Consider the following 13,175-nt stretch of genomic DNA (forward strand, 5'->3'; position numbering starts at 1 on the left):
TTAGAATGGCTTTTTCTTTTGAATACATTGAGATTTTGATAGGGATTGTGTTGTATCTGTATATCACTTTGGGTAATATTGGCATCTTACTGTTAGATCTTCAAACAATGAACGTGGGGTATGTTTTCATTTGTCTATGTCTTCTTTCAGCAATTTGGTAGTTTTCCATGTGCAGGTTTTTCACCTCTTTGGTTAATTCCCAAGCATGTGGTTCTTTTTCACACTATTGTCAGTGTTGTTTTTGTAACCTCCTTTTCATTCTGTCCATTGTCAGTAGGCACATGTTGGAATGCTACTGAGTTATGTGTGTTGGCTTTGCTTCCAGCTGCTTAGCTAACCATTTTTTAAAATAATCTCCCCTTAGAGTTTTATGTATGTAAGTCATTTGTAAACAGAGATAATGTTACTTCCTTTCTAATTTACATGCCTTTTAATATTTGTTTCCTTGTATAATTGCTTTGGCTGGATCTTCCAGTACCCTGCAGAAGAGAAGCGGTTAAAGTGGGTCTTTGTTCTCAATCTTTGAGGAAAAGCTTTCAGTCTTTCGCTGTCACGTGTGACGTTTGCAGTGGGTTTTTCATGTAGCTTTTATCATGTTGAGGTAGTTTCTAAACCTATTTTTTTTAATCATAAAAGTATCAATAATTTCTCTTTATTATCAGTTGTTTCCATGTTACTTTTGTAAGTCATACTTCTTTGCTTATTTATTTTATTTTATTTTAGTTTTTATTTTAAATTTTGAATTTTATGGTACAATTCTGTTGAGTCTGGGATTTTTCCCCTTCCCCAACTCCCACCCCCTGACTGATGTTTCCCATGGTTATTGCTTAAGGAATTACAGGCAGGCAACACTCAACTTCCCTGACCTTCCTCTTGTTTTTAGAGAAATGACATTCTCAATGCCCTCCTCTTCAGTTAGGTCTTCTGCCTGCTGCTGTCTCTGAGCCAGCTGGCTGGGTGACACAGGTGATGTCCTACCCTCACTGCTCCCCTTAGCTCACCACCTGCTTTCCTCTGATGTGAGCACTCCAGAAAGGCCACCGACGACTCACTGAACAACTACAACACTCAGAGTATCTAGGGATTGTTCTTTTTGTCCGAGTATACAAAATCAGTTTGTAAATTATAGACCTTTTTCTTTTTTTTAAGTTTCAATGATTTCTGAACTTGGTTTGTGTCAAGGGCCACAGCTAGAACTAGACAGCAGCTTCATGACAGAACCACATCTTTGAGTCTCTCGTTTTTCTCCAGCAAATCCACTCCTCTAGGTCAGTTTGGGGAACATAGTCAACAGTGAGATCACTGCCTAAGATGTCCGTCTCTCCCACCTGAGCCCGCACTGCTGGGCCCTGGAAGGAGCAGCCTGTGGAACGGGCAAGCGGGAGCAGGGGGGATTCTGGGTCCTTATTTGGCTGGGAAGGGAGGCAGTGATCCTGCAACTCATGGCCCACCAATGTATTTCTTCCTTTTCTTTTCCTGCCCACCCCCCTCAGAAATAGCAGCTCTTTTATTTTCATTCTCTTTACTTTAGTGGCTACTTCTCATTTCCTACAGGGTAGAAATATAAATTCTAGACATGAGCTCAGTTTAACAAAATTCTCCCCCAATAAAATCGTTTAGCTGTCCTTGGAGTTTGCTATAATGGAATTTTACTTGTATTGAGGTAGCTGGGGAGAAAAATAAAATCATTAAGAGAAAGAATAGGATGTGGCCAGAGAGGTAGCAGATGGCTCTCCCATTGCCCCATGTGGAAAATGCATCTTTTATTTTTCTTCCTCTCTTTCGGATCTCAGGGTTACTTGAGGATTTTGGGTTATATTCTTTTTAAATTCCAGAGAAAAGAAAGCTAATCATCTCCCAGTGTTTTCAAAACACTGGAAGTTTGCTTTGTGAATGAGCTCTTTTGTAAGTGGGAGAGACGAAGTTAGTGTCTTAGAACCCAGACAAACGGGCATGGATGCGGCAATGGGTGCTCGCGGCAGCCAGTATACGCTGCAGGACACCAGAGCTCACCCAGACTTAGTGTTCATGTCTTTATTTTGCCATTTGGGCGTGGGGTGGTGGTATGGTTCCAAAGCTTGCTCCATTGCAGGGAATTGGACAAAACTCAATGCTAGCATCTTGCAAAATAGGTTGGGACCTTGTTACGTTCCTGAAGAGCTGATTCAGGTCAGGAGGAGAGGGGTGGCAACTCACCATCCTCTGAAACTCACGCATGCATATGATGCTCAGGCCAAGATGCTGAGTCTAGCAATATGAGGAACCTGAGGGGACAGGGAGGAAGTGAGAGTTGAGATTAAAGGGGTGATTCCTCAAGGGCTGGCCTCGTGGGCAGCAAGAAGGGTAATCATGGGCCCAGGTGGGGACGGGTGCTGGGGGAGTTTGGGGGCTTTCTGAGTACATAGCAGGGAGAACATGCTGGCTGTATCTGGTCCTCATCTATCTCTACTCTCCGAAAGGGACCGGGTCAGGGAATAGGCCTGAAAGATGGGGTACGTGGGTGTCGTGAAAGGTTCTTACATCAGAACAGGCCTTAGTTTGCTTTCTCTTTCTACGAAAGGAAAAGCAACTGTCTTTGTTTCAGACTAGCTAAGCCAAAGAATGACTCAAGTTCACGTAAGACTTCTTTTCCTTATTTGGATCCTTAATGTAGTGATTTTTACAAAAATAGTGTGGCCTATGCGACCACAAAAGCAGACATTACAACAGCCATTGAAAGGTGCCAGGTGTACCTGAGCAGTGGGGCAGCCCGAGGTACTTGGTGAAGTCCAGCCTGGGGCTCAGATCCTGGGGCGTGCCTCTCCAGCCCAGCATGCCGCACACTTTGCCCTTCTGTGTGGGCTCCACTTTGCTCGGGCATATCGCTTTGCTGCAAAGCCTCGGATGCCCGGCTTTTATCTTTTTGTCTTCAATCTCATTCTTTAGCTTCTTGTTTTCTTGTTGCAGATGGATCATTACGTTGTGGAGGTGGCTGTGGGCAAGCACAGGAAGGAAAGGTGGGTGTTTGGTTAGCTTCATCTGCTCGGTTCCAGATATGAGCTGCCATGGGAAACGGCATGGCTGCTTGGTTCTTCTCATAGCTGAGCTTCTATGCTTGGGGAGAGAGGCCTGGGGCAGGCATTGGACAGCAGTTAAGACATTGCTTGGAATGTTTGCATTCTGTATTATAGGCCTGGTTGAAAGTTCCAGTTCCCCTCTCCTGATTCCTGCTAACGTGCACCCTGGGAGGCAGCAGGGGATAGCTCAGGGGCTGTCAGGTCCTACCAGCCGCCTGGGAGACCTGATGGAGTTCTCAGCTGCTGGCTCTGGCCTGGCCCATGCTACTGTGAACCAACCCGCCTTGGGAAGCTGGACAGTGGCACTGGCCCTAGCTCTCAGACCTCCATCTCAGGCAGACCCCTCCAACACCTCTTCTAAATGTGGACCTGGAGTGAGGGTGGGATGCACTGTCTCCAGCCTTGCTGTCACCTGTTACCTCACCACCTCCAGTTCCTAGGTGTGGCTGTTCACTATTTCACCTCTGTTCTTCAACTTCCAGTTCTGCCCCAGATCCTCACTCTCAGCTCACTCCACTTTGACCATGTGCATGAGGTAAGACGGGGGTGGGGTGGGGAGTGAAGTCACAGGTGGGAGGGACCTAGGCCCCCAGCTGAGTAGATGGAACAGGGGTGCCGCCTGCCCTGGCCAACCTCAACTGCTCACTCTAGACTCCAACACAGCTGCTGTGTGCTCCTTCATCTGGGAGTCTCTGTTGCAGCAACTCTCCCCAGCTGGGAATCCAGACTGCCTCTCAGGGCCTTGACTTTGGACGGTCACCAAAGGTGACCATGGGAAGCAGCAGGGAGACTACCGCCTTTCTTTGTCTTATTGTGGGAACCAAGGCCCAGAGAGGCCACATGATGCCCCCAAGGTTCATGGGTGCACATTAGTAGTTCAGGCAGCCCTGGCTCCACGCCAGACTCTGTCACTGGGGTACAAGGGGAGCAGCCAGGATGGTGTGGGATGACTTACTCCTTTTCACCAGTCAGCTTGGCAATGTATTTGACCTGTTCCCGGAGCTTGTTTCCGAGTTTCTCATTGGCAACCCTGTGAGAAAAATTGTCAGAAGTGTGGCCAGGTCCCCCAAGTCCTGAGTGAGGATGAGACTGGCTGGGGGAACACTGGGTGTTCTTGGCATGACGTCCACTGGATCCTGGACCACCTGCACGTTGACCTGTGTTCAGCTTAGCAGCTTTCTAGCACCTGGTGACTAAAAGCCGCTTACACAACATTGTGACTCCCAGGTGAGCTTCCAGGGGCCCGGGTGAAGCCGGATACCGCTATGAGAAGAGGAAGTGTGAGTCCTAGCATGGCAGTTGTCCTGCCCAGGACCCACTCTGAGTCAGGAGGGCTTTCAAATCTGCCTGAAGAGGCTCATGCCTTGTGTCTTACTGCAGCCATTGGGCCTGGGCAGTGACTGCATTGATTCTCTCAGTGGCAGCTTGTGTTTCTCTGTGTGCGTGTGGTCTTTCTTTGGCATGTGTGTCATTTGTTAGCTCAGCCCAGGCCAGGGGAACTGGTCTCATTTTCTTCTCCCTTACTTACTTCTGCTCTTTGGCCCACTGCTCCATGTTACACATAATCTGATCATTCTCTCGGTGCAGCCTGCAGGTGTCTTTGGGCACGGAGCGCGGGGGCAGGCAGCAGGTCTTTGGTGTAAAGGAGAAAATGAGACTGTCAGAGTGGGAAGCTGAGGTCGGCCACCTCCCTCCCCAAACTCAGGCCTCTTCTCTCTTGCTGGAAGAAGAAGGGACACGATCACTGTTATCTGACCTAGTCACCACCCCAGGCCCCTCTGCAGCTGTGTGGGCTGCATCCCACGCAAAAGAAAGGAAACGTCTCTCAGGAACACAATTTATGGCAGACACGGAGTCGATCTCAACACTGAGAATGGTCAAAATGTGACACCAAAGGCACTGAAGTCATTTTGGAGAGAGAGAGAGAGAGAGAGAGAGAGAGGGGGAGAGAGAGAGAGCAGGCTATGCCCATCTGGTAATAGATGAAAGCAAGAGGTCTGGAGGAAAAGACATCCTCCTGCTCATGTACACAAAGGCCCTGTGGTCACCCCAATATGTCCTTTGGCCTCTGGCCATGAACTTCACTGTGTGCGAGCCTGGCATGGAACTGCCCAGGTGGCTACTCAGCCAGCCCTCCCATAGGGTCAGGGGCTCCTGGGAGGGTCAGGATGAGCTCTGCAGGGGGCCTGTGCGGTGGCCTGGTTGAGGAACCTAGAGGTACCTTTTCTGGATTGGGGCCTCCGTACTGTTTTGGTAGCTTTCCACAAGCAGACAGTTGGGGTGAGGTGGCTGCTGTGGTCCCCAAGTGCCCAGCCCTGCTTCATGATGCATGGAGACATGTCCTTGGCTTGCTCCCAGGGGCCCCTGCCCCTGCCAGGCACTGGGATGTGCCTGGGAGGTAGGAGGTATGCCTACCTCCTTCTCGTCTGCAAGGAGGTTCTCTTTCAGCGTGGTCATCTCCTCCTGGAACTCCCTGAGCTGCTGCTCTTTAGCTGCCAGCATCTTGAGGTCATTCTGGTGCTGCTTCTGCCACTGCAGCACCTGGTTGCTCATCTCCTCCAGCTTCTTGTCAAAGGTGTTCACCTGCTTGGGAGTCTAAAGTGAGGGGGAGGGAACTCCAGCTCCTCTGGAACCTGGACCATCCAGGAGGGAGTGAACTGGTGGTGAGGGGGCGGAGATAGTTTATTTCCAGCAGCCAGCAGAGGGCACCCCTGCACTGATCTTTGTCTCCAGGAAGCAAAAAAAAAAGTGGAGGGAACCATTAGCCAAGGGGAATGATTTAGTGCTGAATAATTTTGGAAGCGGGAGGCGACCTTTCAGAGCCCTAACAGGAAGACAGCCAGAGCCTCTGGCTGCTCTCACCTCTAGCTCACTCTGCTGGTGGAAGCCCTGCAATTTTTTCAATTCCATATTGAGCTTTTTCATCCTGTCCTCATAGGCAAGGATTTCATCTTCCAGGTGAGCCTTCTTGTCTTGCGCCTGCAGCAAGCTTCGTTGCAGGCTCTTTGTCTCTGAGGTCGCATGGTTGAGCTTCCAGGGAAAAGAAAGGGGATGAAAATGACCGCCCCCCCGAGTGGGGAAGGGCCCCCGTTCCTCCCGGTCCCTGGCCCATCTTTCCTAGGGTTCCAGGGGGACGGGAACAGACGGGTTGATTTTTCTGCACACACGACCTCTGGCTGCCCCTCATTCCCCATCTCCATTTCTTTTCTTTCCAGTCAGATGAGTGGATCAGCCAGGCAGGATTGGCAGAGAGATGGAGTGTGAATCCCCCTGACAGCCCACGCTTTGGGCAGAAAGGCTTAGGACGTTGGGCCTGCATCTCTGACCCCCCCACCCCACCAAGCTTCCTAAAGAGGAAGCAGACCCCCTCTCTGGATTGCCATGCAGAGGGCTCCTGAAACTGATGACACCAGGCAGACAGGAGCCTGGCTCTGGTGTGTCACTGCCTGGTCCCCAAGCGTCCTCATCTCCAGGCACGGCCTCACCTTCTCCAGGGCTTGTGTCAGGTCATCCTGGCAGGTACCCGACTTCCGGGCTAACTCCTCATAGGTCTCTCTTGTCACCATGGTCTGAAGTAAGTGCCTCTCTTTCTCCTCAGCCTTCTCCAGCTGGGTCTTCAGGCTGGCAGTGTTCTCCTTCTGGCGGTTTATCTTTAGGGAGGGACAACATCAGTGTCAAGGATCTCACAGGCACTTTTGGTGACCACAGGAAATGGGCTGGGGCAGGAGATAACCTGCAGAACAGTATGTTTACACGATCTAACCTCAATCTTGTTGAAAAGCTACAGATGTCATTCCAGGTGCTTCCACTCCCCACCCATCCGTGTTTTCCCTTTTAGTTAGCGTATGCACCAATCAGAGGCAGTGCTGGGGATACTGCATCATGAAACGACAGGTACATAAAGAGTCCCTCTTCCAGACTCGGCAGTCTCTGATGTCGGTTTGGAATCCCAGGGTGGACATTTGGTGTTACAGTGAAGACACTTTGTTGCGATGCCTGCATGTCATTGTAGAGTGCCTGGGTTCTAGTGTCTGGATTGATCACTGTTCCTGATCCCAGTTTCCTGCTAATCAAACTATGGGAAGCAACAGTGATAGCAAAAGTAACTGGATCCCTAATTACCACATGGGAAAACTGCACTGAGAGCTCAATTTAGCCCCCCACAGTCCTGACTTGCAGACATTTGGAAAATGAACCAGTGAATAGCGCTGTCTCTCTCAAATAAATATAAGTTTTTACTTATTTTTTATTTATTTATTAAGATCGGGGCTGGGGGCAGCACTATGGCGTTACAGGCCTGCCTGTGGTGCTGGCGTGTGTTCTTACGACTTATGTTCCAGTTCCCTGCTGGGAAAACAGTTCAGGATGGATCAAATCCCTGCACCCATGTGGGAGACTCAGACACTCCTGCTCCTGGCTTCAGACAGGCTCATCTCCGGCCACTGCAGCAACTGGGGAGTGACCCAGTGGATGGAAGAGCTTTCTCTGTAAATATGCCTTTCTAATAAAAATAAATCTTAAAAAAAAAAGATCCTGGGGAAACGCTGTTGTGGCACAGTGGGTTAAGCTGCACTAACAGCCCCTCTCTGAGTGGGAGTTTCAAATCCAGCTACTTTGCTTCTGATCCAGTTTCCTGCTGATGCGCCTGAGAAGGCAGAGAAAGATGGCCCCAATCCACATCTTCGTGGAGACCCAGATGGAGTTCCTGGTTCCTGGTTTTGTCCTGGCCCAGATGTGGCTGTTGAAGCCGTTTGAGTAGGGAACCAATAGATAGAAGATATCTTTCTCTATTGTTCTACCTTCAAGTAAACATGCAAGTCTTAAAGAGAGAGAAAGATTATTATAGGTGGGCAAGCACTTTGCAAATTTTTATGCCTAACTCAGTCCCTGATGTAATTCACTAGACTTGATTTACCATAAAAATAGGAACACGTTGGGCCTGGCAGGATGGCTCAATTGACTACTCCTCCCCTTACAGGCACCAGGATCCCATATGGTGCTGGTTAGTGTCCTGGTTGCTTCACTTCCCTTCCAGCTCCCTGCGTATGGCCTGGGAAATAGCAGAGCAGCCCAAGGCCTTGGGACGCCGAGCCTGTATGGGAGACCTGGAAGAAGCTCCTGGCTCCTGGCTCTTGGCTCCTGGCCTTGGATTGGCTCAGCTTTGGCTGTTGCAGCTATTTGGGGAGTAAACCAGTGGATGGAAGATCTTTGTCTCTTTTTCTCTGTAACTCTGCCTTTCCAATAAAAATAAATATTTCAAAAAAATATATAGGACCACATGTAATGTGTGTTAACTGCTATTTTCCCATGCTGAATCTCAGGGCAGGGCACACAGTAGGGCTTCATAAATGGTAAATACTTTGAGTGAAATATTGCATTGTTTAGAGTTAAGGATCAAGAGAGTATACAGTGCAGGCAAAAATGTGCTTCACAACAAGTCTGTGGGATGAGTGTTGTGGCGTCGTGGCTTAAGCCACCATCTTCAGTGCTATCCTTATGGGCAATGGTTCTGTTCTTGACTTTACCACTTCTAATCCAGTTGTCTCTAATGTGTCTAGGAAAGCAACATAAGATGACTCAAGAGTTCGAGGCCCTGCACCCATGTTGGAAGTCCAGAAGAAGCTCCTGGCTCCTGGTGCTAGACTAGCCCAGCTCTGGCCACTGTAGCCATTTGGGGAGTGAACTAGCAGACGGATGATTCTCCTCACTTCCTTTTTCTGTATTTATTTATTTATTTATTTATTCTGTATTTATTTATTCAAATAAATAAAGAATACTTTTTTTTAAAAGTCTGTGCTTTCAACTTGGCAATGAACATTCCCAATCAAGAGGCTCTGAGATCAGGAGTCGGGGAGCTGGCTGAGGTCCCAGTTCTGTCACTAACTTCAGTTTCTTCTTCCACAAATCTGAATACTCTCCGGTGTTTCCCATGGTGCTGGTATGACAGACGTAGACTGGGCTTTGTGAGGCATTGCTCCCTAGGTGCCTAAGCGCTCTCAGCGTGGACACACTGGGCCAGCTCGCTCTGTACTTCACCCCAGGAGGCAGCTAAGTCTGGAAGCAGAAACTCTTACGCCTGCCTTCTGTTCCTTGCATCTTCATGTCCCTGGTCACATACACATGCACTCTTTGGGGCTTTTTTTTCCCCCTAAAGCTACTAACTATTCAGTACTTGAAAAAAAAAATTCAGATGGAATTCCAAGTATCTTTGAACCCTAGGAATAAGTGAGTTGAAAGCGTTAGATGGGACTTCTGAGTCCACGCGTTTATACTCTAATGGTGAAATGTTTCCTAAAGAAGAAGTAACTGCCTTCTGGAAACAGAAGTGTGTCCTTTCTGGGCAATTTTACAAACCATGGGATCAGCTGAGCTTGCCCACTAGCTGGGGTGGGGGTGTCACTGGACAAACAATAGTTTGCTTGAGGGATGGTGGCTGATTGAGAAATGATGCCACAGAGAACAAACTTTTTAACAAAGGAAGGGTGATGGGGAAAATCGCAGTGGTGATAGAAGGTAAAATGGAAGAGTAATCTTAAAACCTGCTAACATGAGTGGTTTAACTTGGGGAAAGATTCTAAGAATTTATGCAAATTACAGAATGAAAGCATGTTTCTAATGCAAGTTCTAGTGAAAACAAACAAACAAACAAACAAACCCTACACTCTCCTCTGCTAAAGGTAGTAGGTCTATCTGGTTTTAAAAGTTGAATTTCTCCAAGCCATCTTTGATTGATCACTTTCCACCTCACATTTGTTTCATCAATGAGTCTGGCCATTCTATTGCCAAAACACATTTCTTGTTCCCTTCTGCCCGTGTTGACACTGGTCCAGGTTGCACAGTGCTGGCCTCCTCATTAGGCTCCTCGCTTGCTCTGCAACCCTCCCTCACAAGTCATTTCCACACATTAGTTAGAATTGTATTTTGAGAACAGTCCATTCTCTTGTCCCTGGAGGAAATTGTATCAAAGGCTTTCTATTGCTGTCAGAAAACTTCCTGTCTCTTCACAGAGGCTGTGATGTCTGCTCCAGCCTACCTCCTGACCTAATCCTGTAACCATGTCTCCACTGATCAGTATACTCCAGGCACCTGGCTTTCTTTCACTCCTTAGGATGTGCCAAGCATTGCACTCAAACAGTGATACATGGTCCACAATAAGGACTCTAGTTGGAATGCAAATGTTGGCCCAAATGAATTAATTTGACTCACCAAAGTACTGATTTAAAGATGATGATATCACCGTCTCAATGGTTTAAAAATGCATGTCCCGGTGTGACAGCTCAGTGGCTGAATCCTTGCATTCACTGGGATCCCATATGGGTGCTAGTTTGTGTCCTGGCTTCTCCACTTCCCTTCTAGCTTTTTTGCTTGTGGTCTGGGGAGGCAGTGGAGGCCTCAGGACCTTACACCCGTGTGGGAGACGTAGAGGAAGCTCCTGACTCCTGGCTTTAGATCAGCTCAGTTGCAGCCATTGCTGCCTCTTGGGGAGTGAACTAGTGGATGGAAGATCTTTCTGTTTCCCCTCTCTGTAGATGTGCCTTTCCAATAAAAATAAATAAAACTTTAAAAAAATGCATTTGCTAAGGCCCGGCATTGTGGTGCAGGGGGTTAAGCTGCTGCCTGCGATGCTGGCATCTGAAATGATTGCTGGCTCCAGTCCTGGCTGCTTCACTTTGGATCCAGCTCCCTAACAATGCACTTGGGAAAGTAGTGGAAGGTGGCCTGAGCGCTTGGACCTCCACACCACGTGGGAGATTCAATGGGATTTTAGGTTCCTGCTTTCAGCTTGACCGTCCCCGGCCATTGTGATCACTAGAGGAATGAATTGGCTGATGAAAGTTTTTTTCTCTCTCCCTTTCTGTGACTTTGCTTTAAGTTATTTTTATTTTTATTTGAAAGGCAGAGTCACAGAGAGAAGGGGCGAGAAAGAGAGAAAGAGATCTTCCATCCACTGGTTCACTCCCCAAATGGCTGGAGGTAAGATGATCTGAAGTCAGGAGCCAGGAGCTTCTTCAGGTTTTCCATGTGAGGGTAAGGGCACAATGACTTGGGCCATCCTCTTCTGCTTTCCCAGGCTATAAGCAGGGAGCCGAATTGGAAATAGAACAGCTGGAACTTGAACTGGCATCCACATGGAATGCTGGTGCTGCAGAGAGAAGCTTAGGCCTTCTCTGCTATGGTGGTGGCCTCCAAATAAAATCTTAATGCATTGATATAGAAATTCTATACTGATGGGACTTGCATTGTGGTATAGTAAATTAATCCTCCACCTTCTAGTGCCAGCATCTCACGTGGGTGTCAGTTCATGTCCTGGCTCTTCCACTTCTCATCCAGCGCTCTGCTTATGGCCTGGGAAAGCAGCTGAGGATGGTCCAAGTTCTTGGGACCCTGTACCCATGTGGGAGACCTGGAAGAAGCTCCTGGTGCTAGCTTTGGATCGGCTCAGCTCTGCTGCTGCAGCATTTTGGGGAGCGAACCAGTAAGTGGAAGATCTCTCTCTGTCTTGCCTTCTCTGTAAAATCTTCCTTTCCAATAAAAATAAATCTTAAAAAATATCTATACTGATAAAGCTCTTAGTAACTGCAGAATAAAGAAACGTGATGAAAGATGGTACAGAAAACACACTGAAGCAGATGCATTTCCATTCAAGTGAAGGGCAAGCAAGAATACGATGCCAGATAATACTGCTGTTGTTGATGTCACATTATAGGTACTGTTGTATGCAATATGGCAAGAAAAATAAATCCTTAAAAATTTCTTGCATACAAATTATATAATTTTATACTTGAAAAATCCATGAAAAGCAGCTGAAAATAACCAATACATGAGTTCATTAAAATGTTCAAATACAGGATGCATATATAAAAATAAATGAGCTTTATTATTATTAACAGTGACTACTTAAAAAACACAGATGGAAAATATCTTTGGATCAAAGAGCTAGAAATGTTCTCAAGATACATTGCCTATGGGAAATTCTGAAATTAAAACACAGGATTGTTGATTTAAGGGAGTATATTTTAGGAAGTCAAACTAATCCTCCTTCTGATGGCTATTTTGATTGTATATCATATGTGAGATGTGATTGTGAACACGCTCAAATACACAGACACATGAACACACACAAAGCCCTGTTACTTCCTGATTCCTACTAAAGGAATTCTGAAATCAGTGTTTTTACTTCCAAATTTCCTTGGCAATTTTCCTTCAGGCTTATGTGATGACAACAAGCCCACAATAAATACTTGGGCAGTTTTCCTTGTATCCATGGGTGTTTTATAGGGATCCAGACCTCAGTTCTAGGACACGTACAGGAGAGCTCTATATCTCTAGAGTACAAAGCTCCTCCAACGTGAGTGCCTTAGACTTATGCTTTCTAATAATGGTAGCTACTAGCCACAAGAGGTGGTTTACATTTAAATAAGCAGTTAATTAAAAACAGTAAGTTCACCCCTTCAGTTATACTGGGCCATATTCCAAGCAACTCAATAGCCACACGTGGCTTGCAGCTATACTGCTATAAATTCAGACATATCAATTTTCCATCATCATAAAACTGCAAAAAATTGTACTCGATAGTGCTATTCTTACAATTAGAATAATCATACGATTTTAAGAGCTGTTTGATCTTTCATTTGTAACCCAAGAGACCATCTAATAAGATAGTATATGTATATATTTGCCCAGAAAGATGGAACATATTCAGCTGGGAAAGCTCACTGCTCATCATGGGAAATGAAGATAAGTGTTAGAGCTTGGTGATCAGTTCATACACTGGTTCGCCCCATTGTTTCCTAAGTAGGAACTGTGAGCCTCTGTCTCTTTCATCCACAAAGGAAGGATGGTGGAGATATGCATCAGGCCAAGAGCCTAAACAGACACTAAAAAAGTGACAACTGGATTCAAGCGCAGTGCTAGGATACTTCAGAGGCCATTTTCTCCTTTCTGTCGTATTTATTTATGGGGAGGAAATAGCTGTCTCCTGTTGCTTCCTCCTTTTCTGCTTGGTGACTGGTTTGGAAGTCTCCCTAACAAGCTGCCCCCACCTTCACTCAGCTATGGTGTAAAAGGCAACGGTGATGCTGACTCTGAAGACATGGTGTACCATGGGGTACACACTTC

The 13,175-nt window shown here is 47.0% G+C and overlaps 1 protein-coding gene across 6 annotated transcripts in view; it reads right to left on the reverse strand.

Moving 5' to 3' along the window:
• Positions 1-2,019: 2,019 nt before the first annotated feature.
• Positions 2,020-13,175, reverse strand: part of PMFBP1 (polyamine modulated factor 1 binding protein 1) — a 44,300-nt gene continuing 33,144 nt past the window's right edge. For 5 of the 6 annotated variants that reach the window (XM_058674220.1, XM_058674225.1, XM_058674226.1 and 2 more), the window contains exons 15-21: positions 6,542-6,706; positions 5,919-6,086; positions 5,472-5,651; positions 4,585-4,688; positions 4,012-4,086; positions 2,733-2,971; positions 2,020-2,264 (exon numbers count right to left, since the gene is read on the reverse strand). In XM_058674220.1, coding sequence (XP_058530203.1) covers positions 2,248-2,264; positions 2,733-2,971; positions 4,012-4,086; positions 4,585-4,688; positions 5,472-5,651; positions 5,919-6,086; positions 6,542-6,706 — 948 coding nt within the window. In that variant the 3' untranslated portion in view covers positions 2,020-2,247. The remainder of the gene's footprint in view (positions 2,265-2,732; positions 2,972-4,011; positions 4,087-4,584; positions 4,689-5,471; positions 5,652-5,918; positions 6,087-6,541; positions 6,707-13,175) is intronic. The other variant, XM_058674221.1, reaches the window with a different exon arrangement.

Source organism: Ochotona princeps, chromosome 16 (assembly GCF_030435755.1).
Source record: "Ochotona princeps isolate mOchPri1 chromosome 16, mOchPri1.hap1, whole genome shotgun sequence".
NCBI classification, from domain to species: domain Eukaryota; kingdom Metazoa; phylum Chordata; class Mammalia; order Lagomorpha; family Ochotonidae; genus Ochotona; species Ochotona princeps.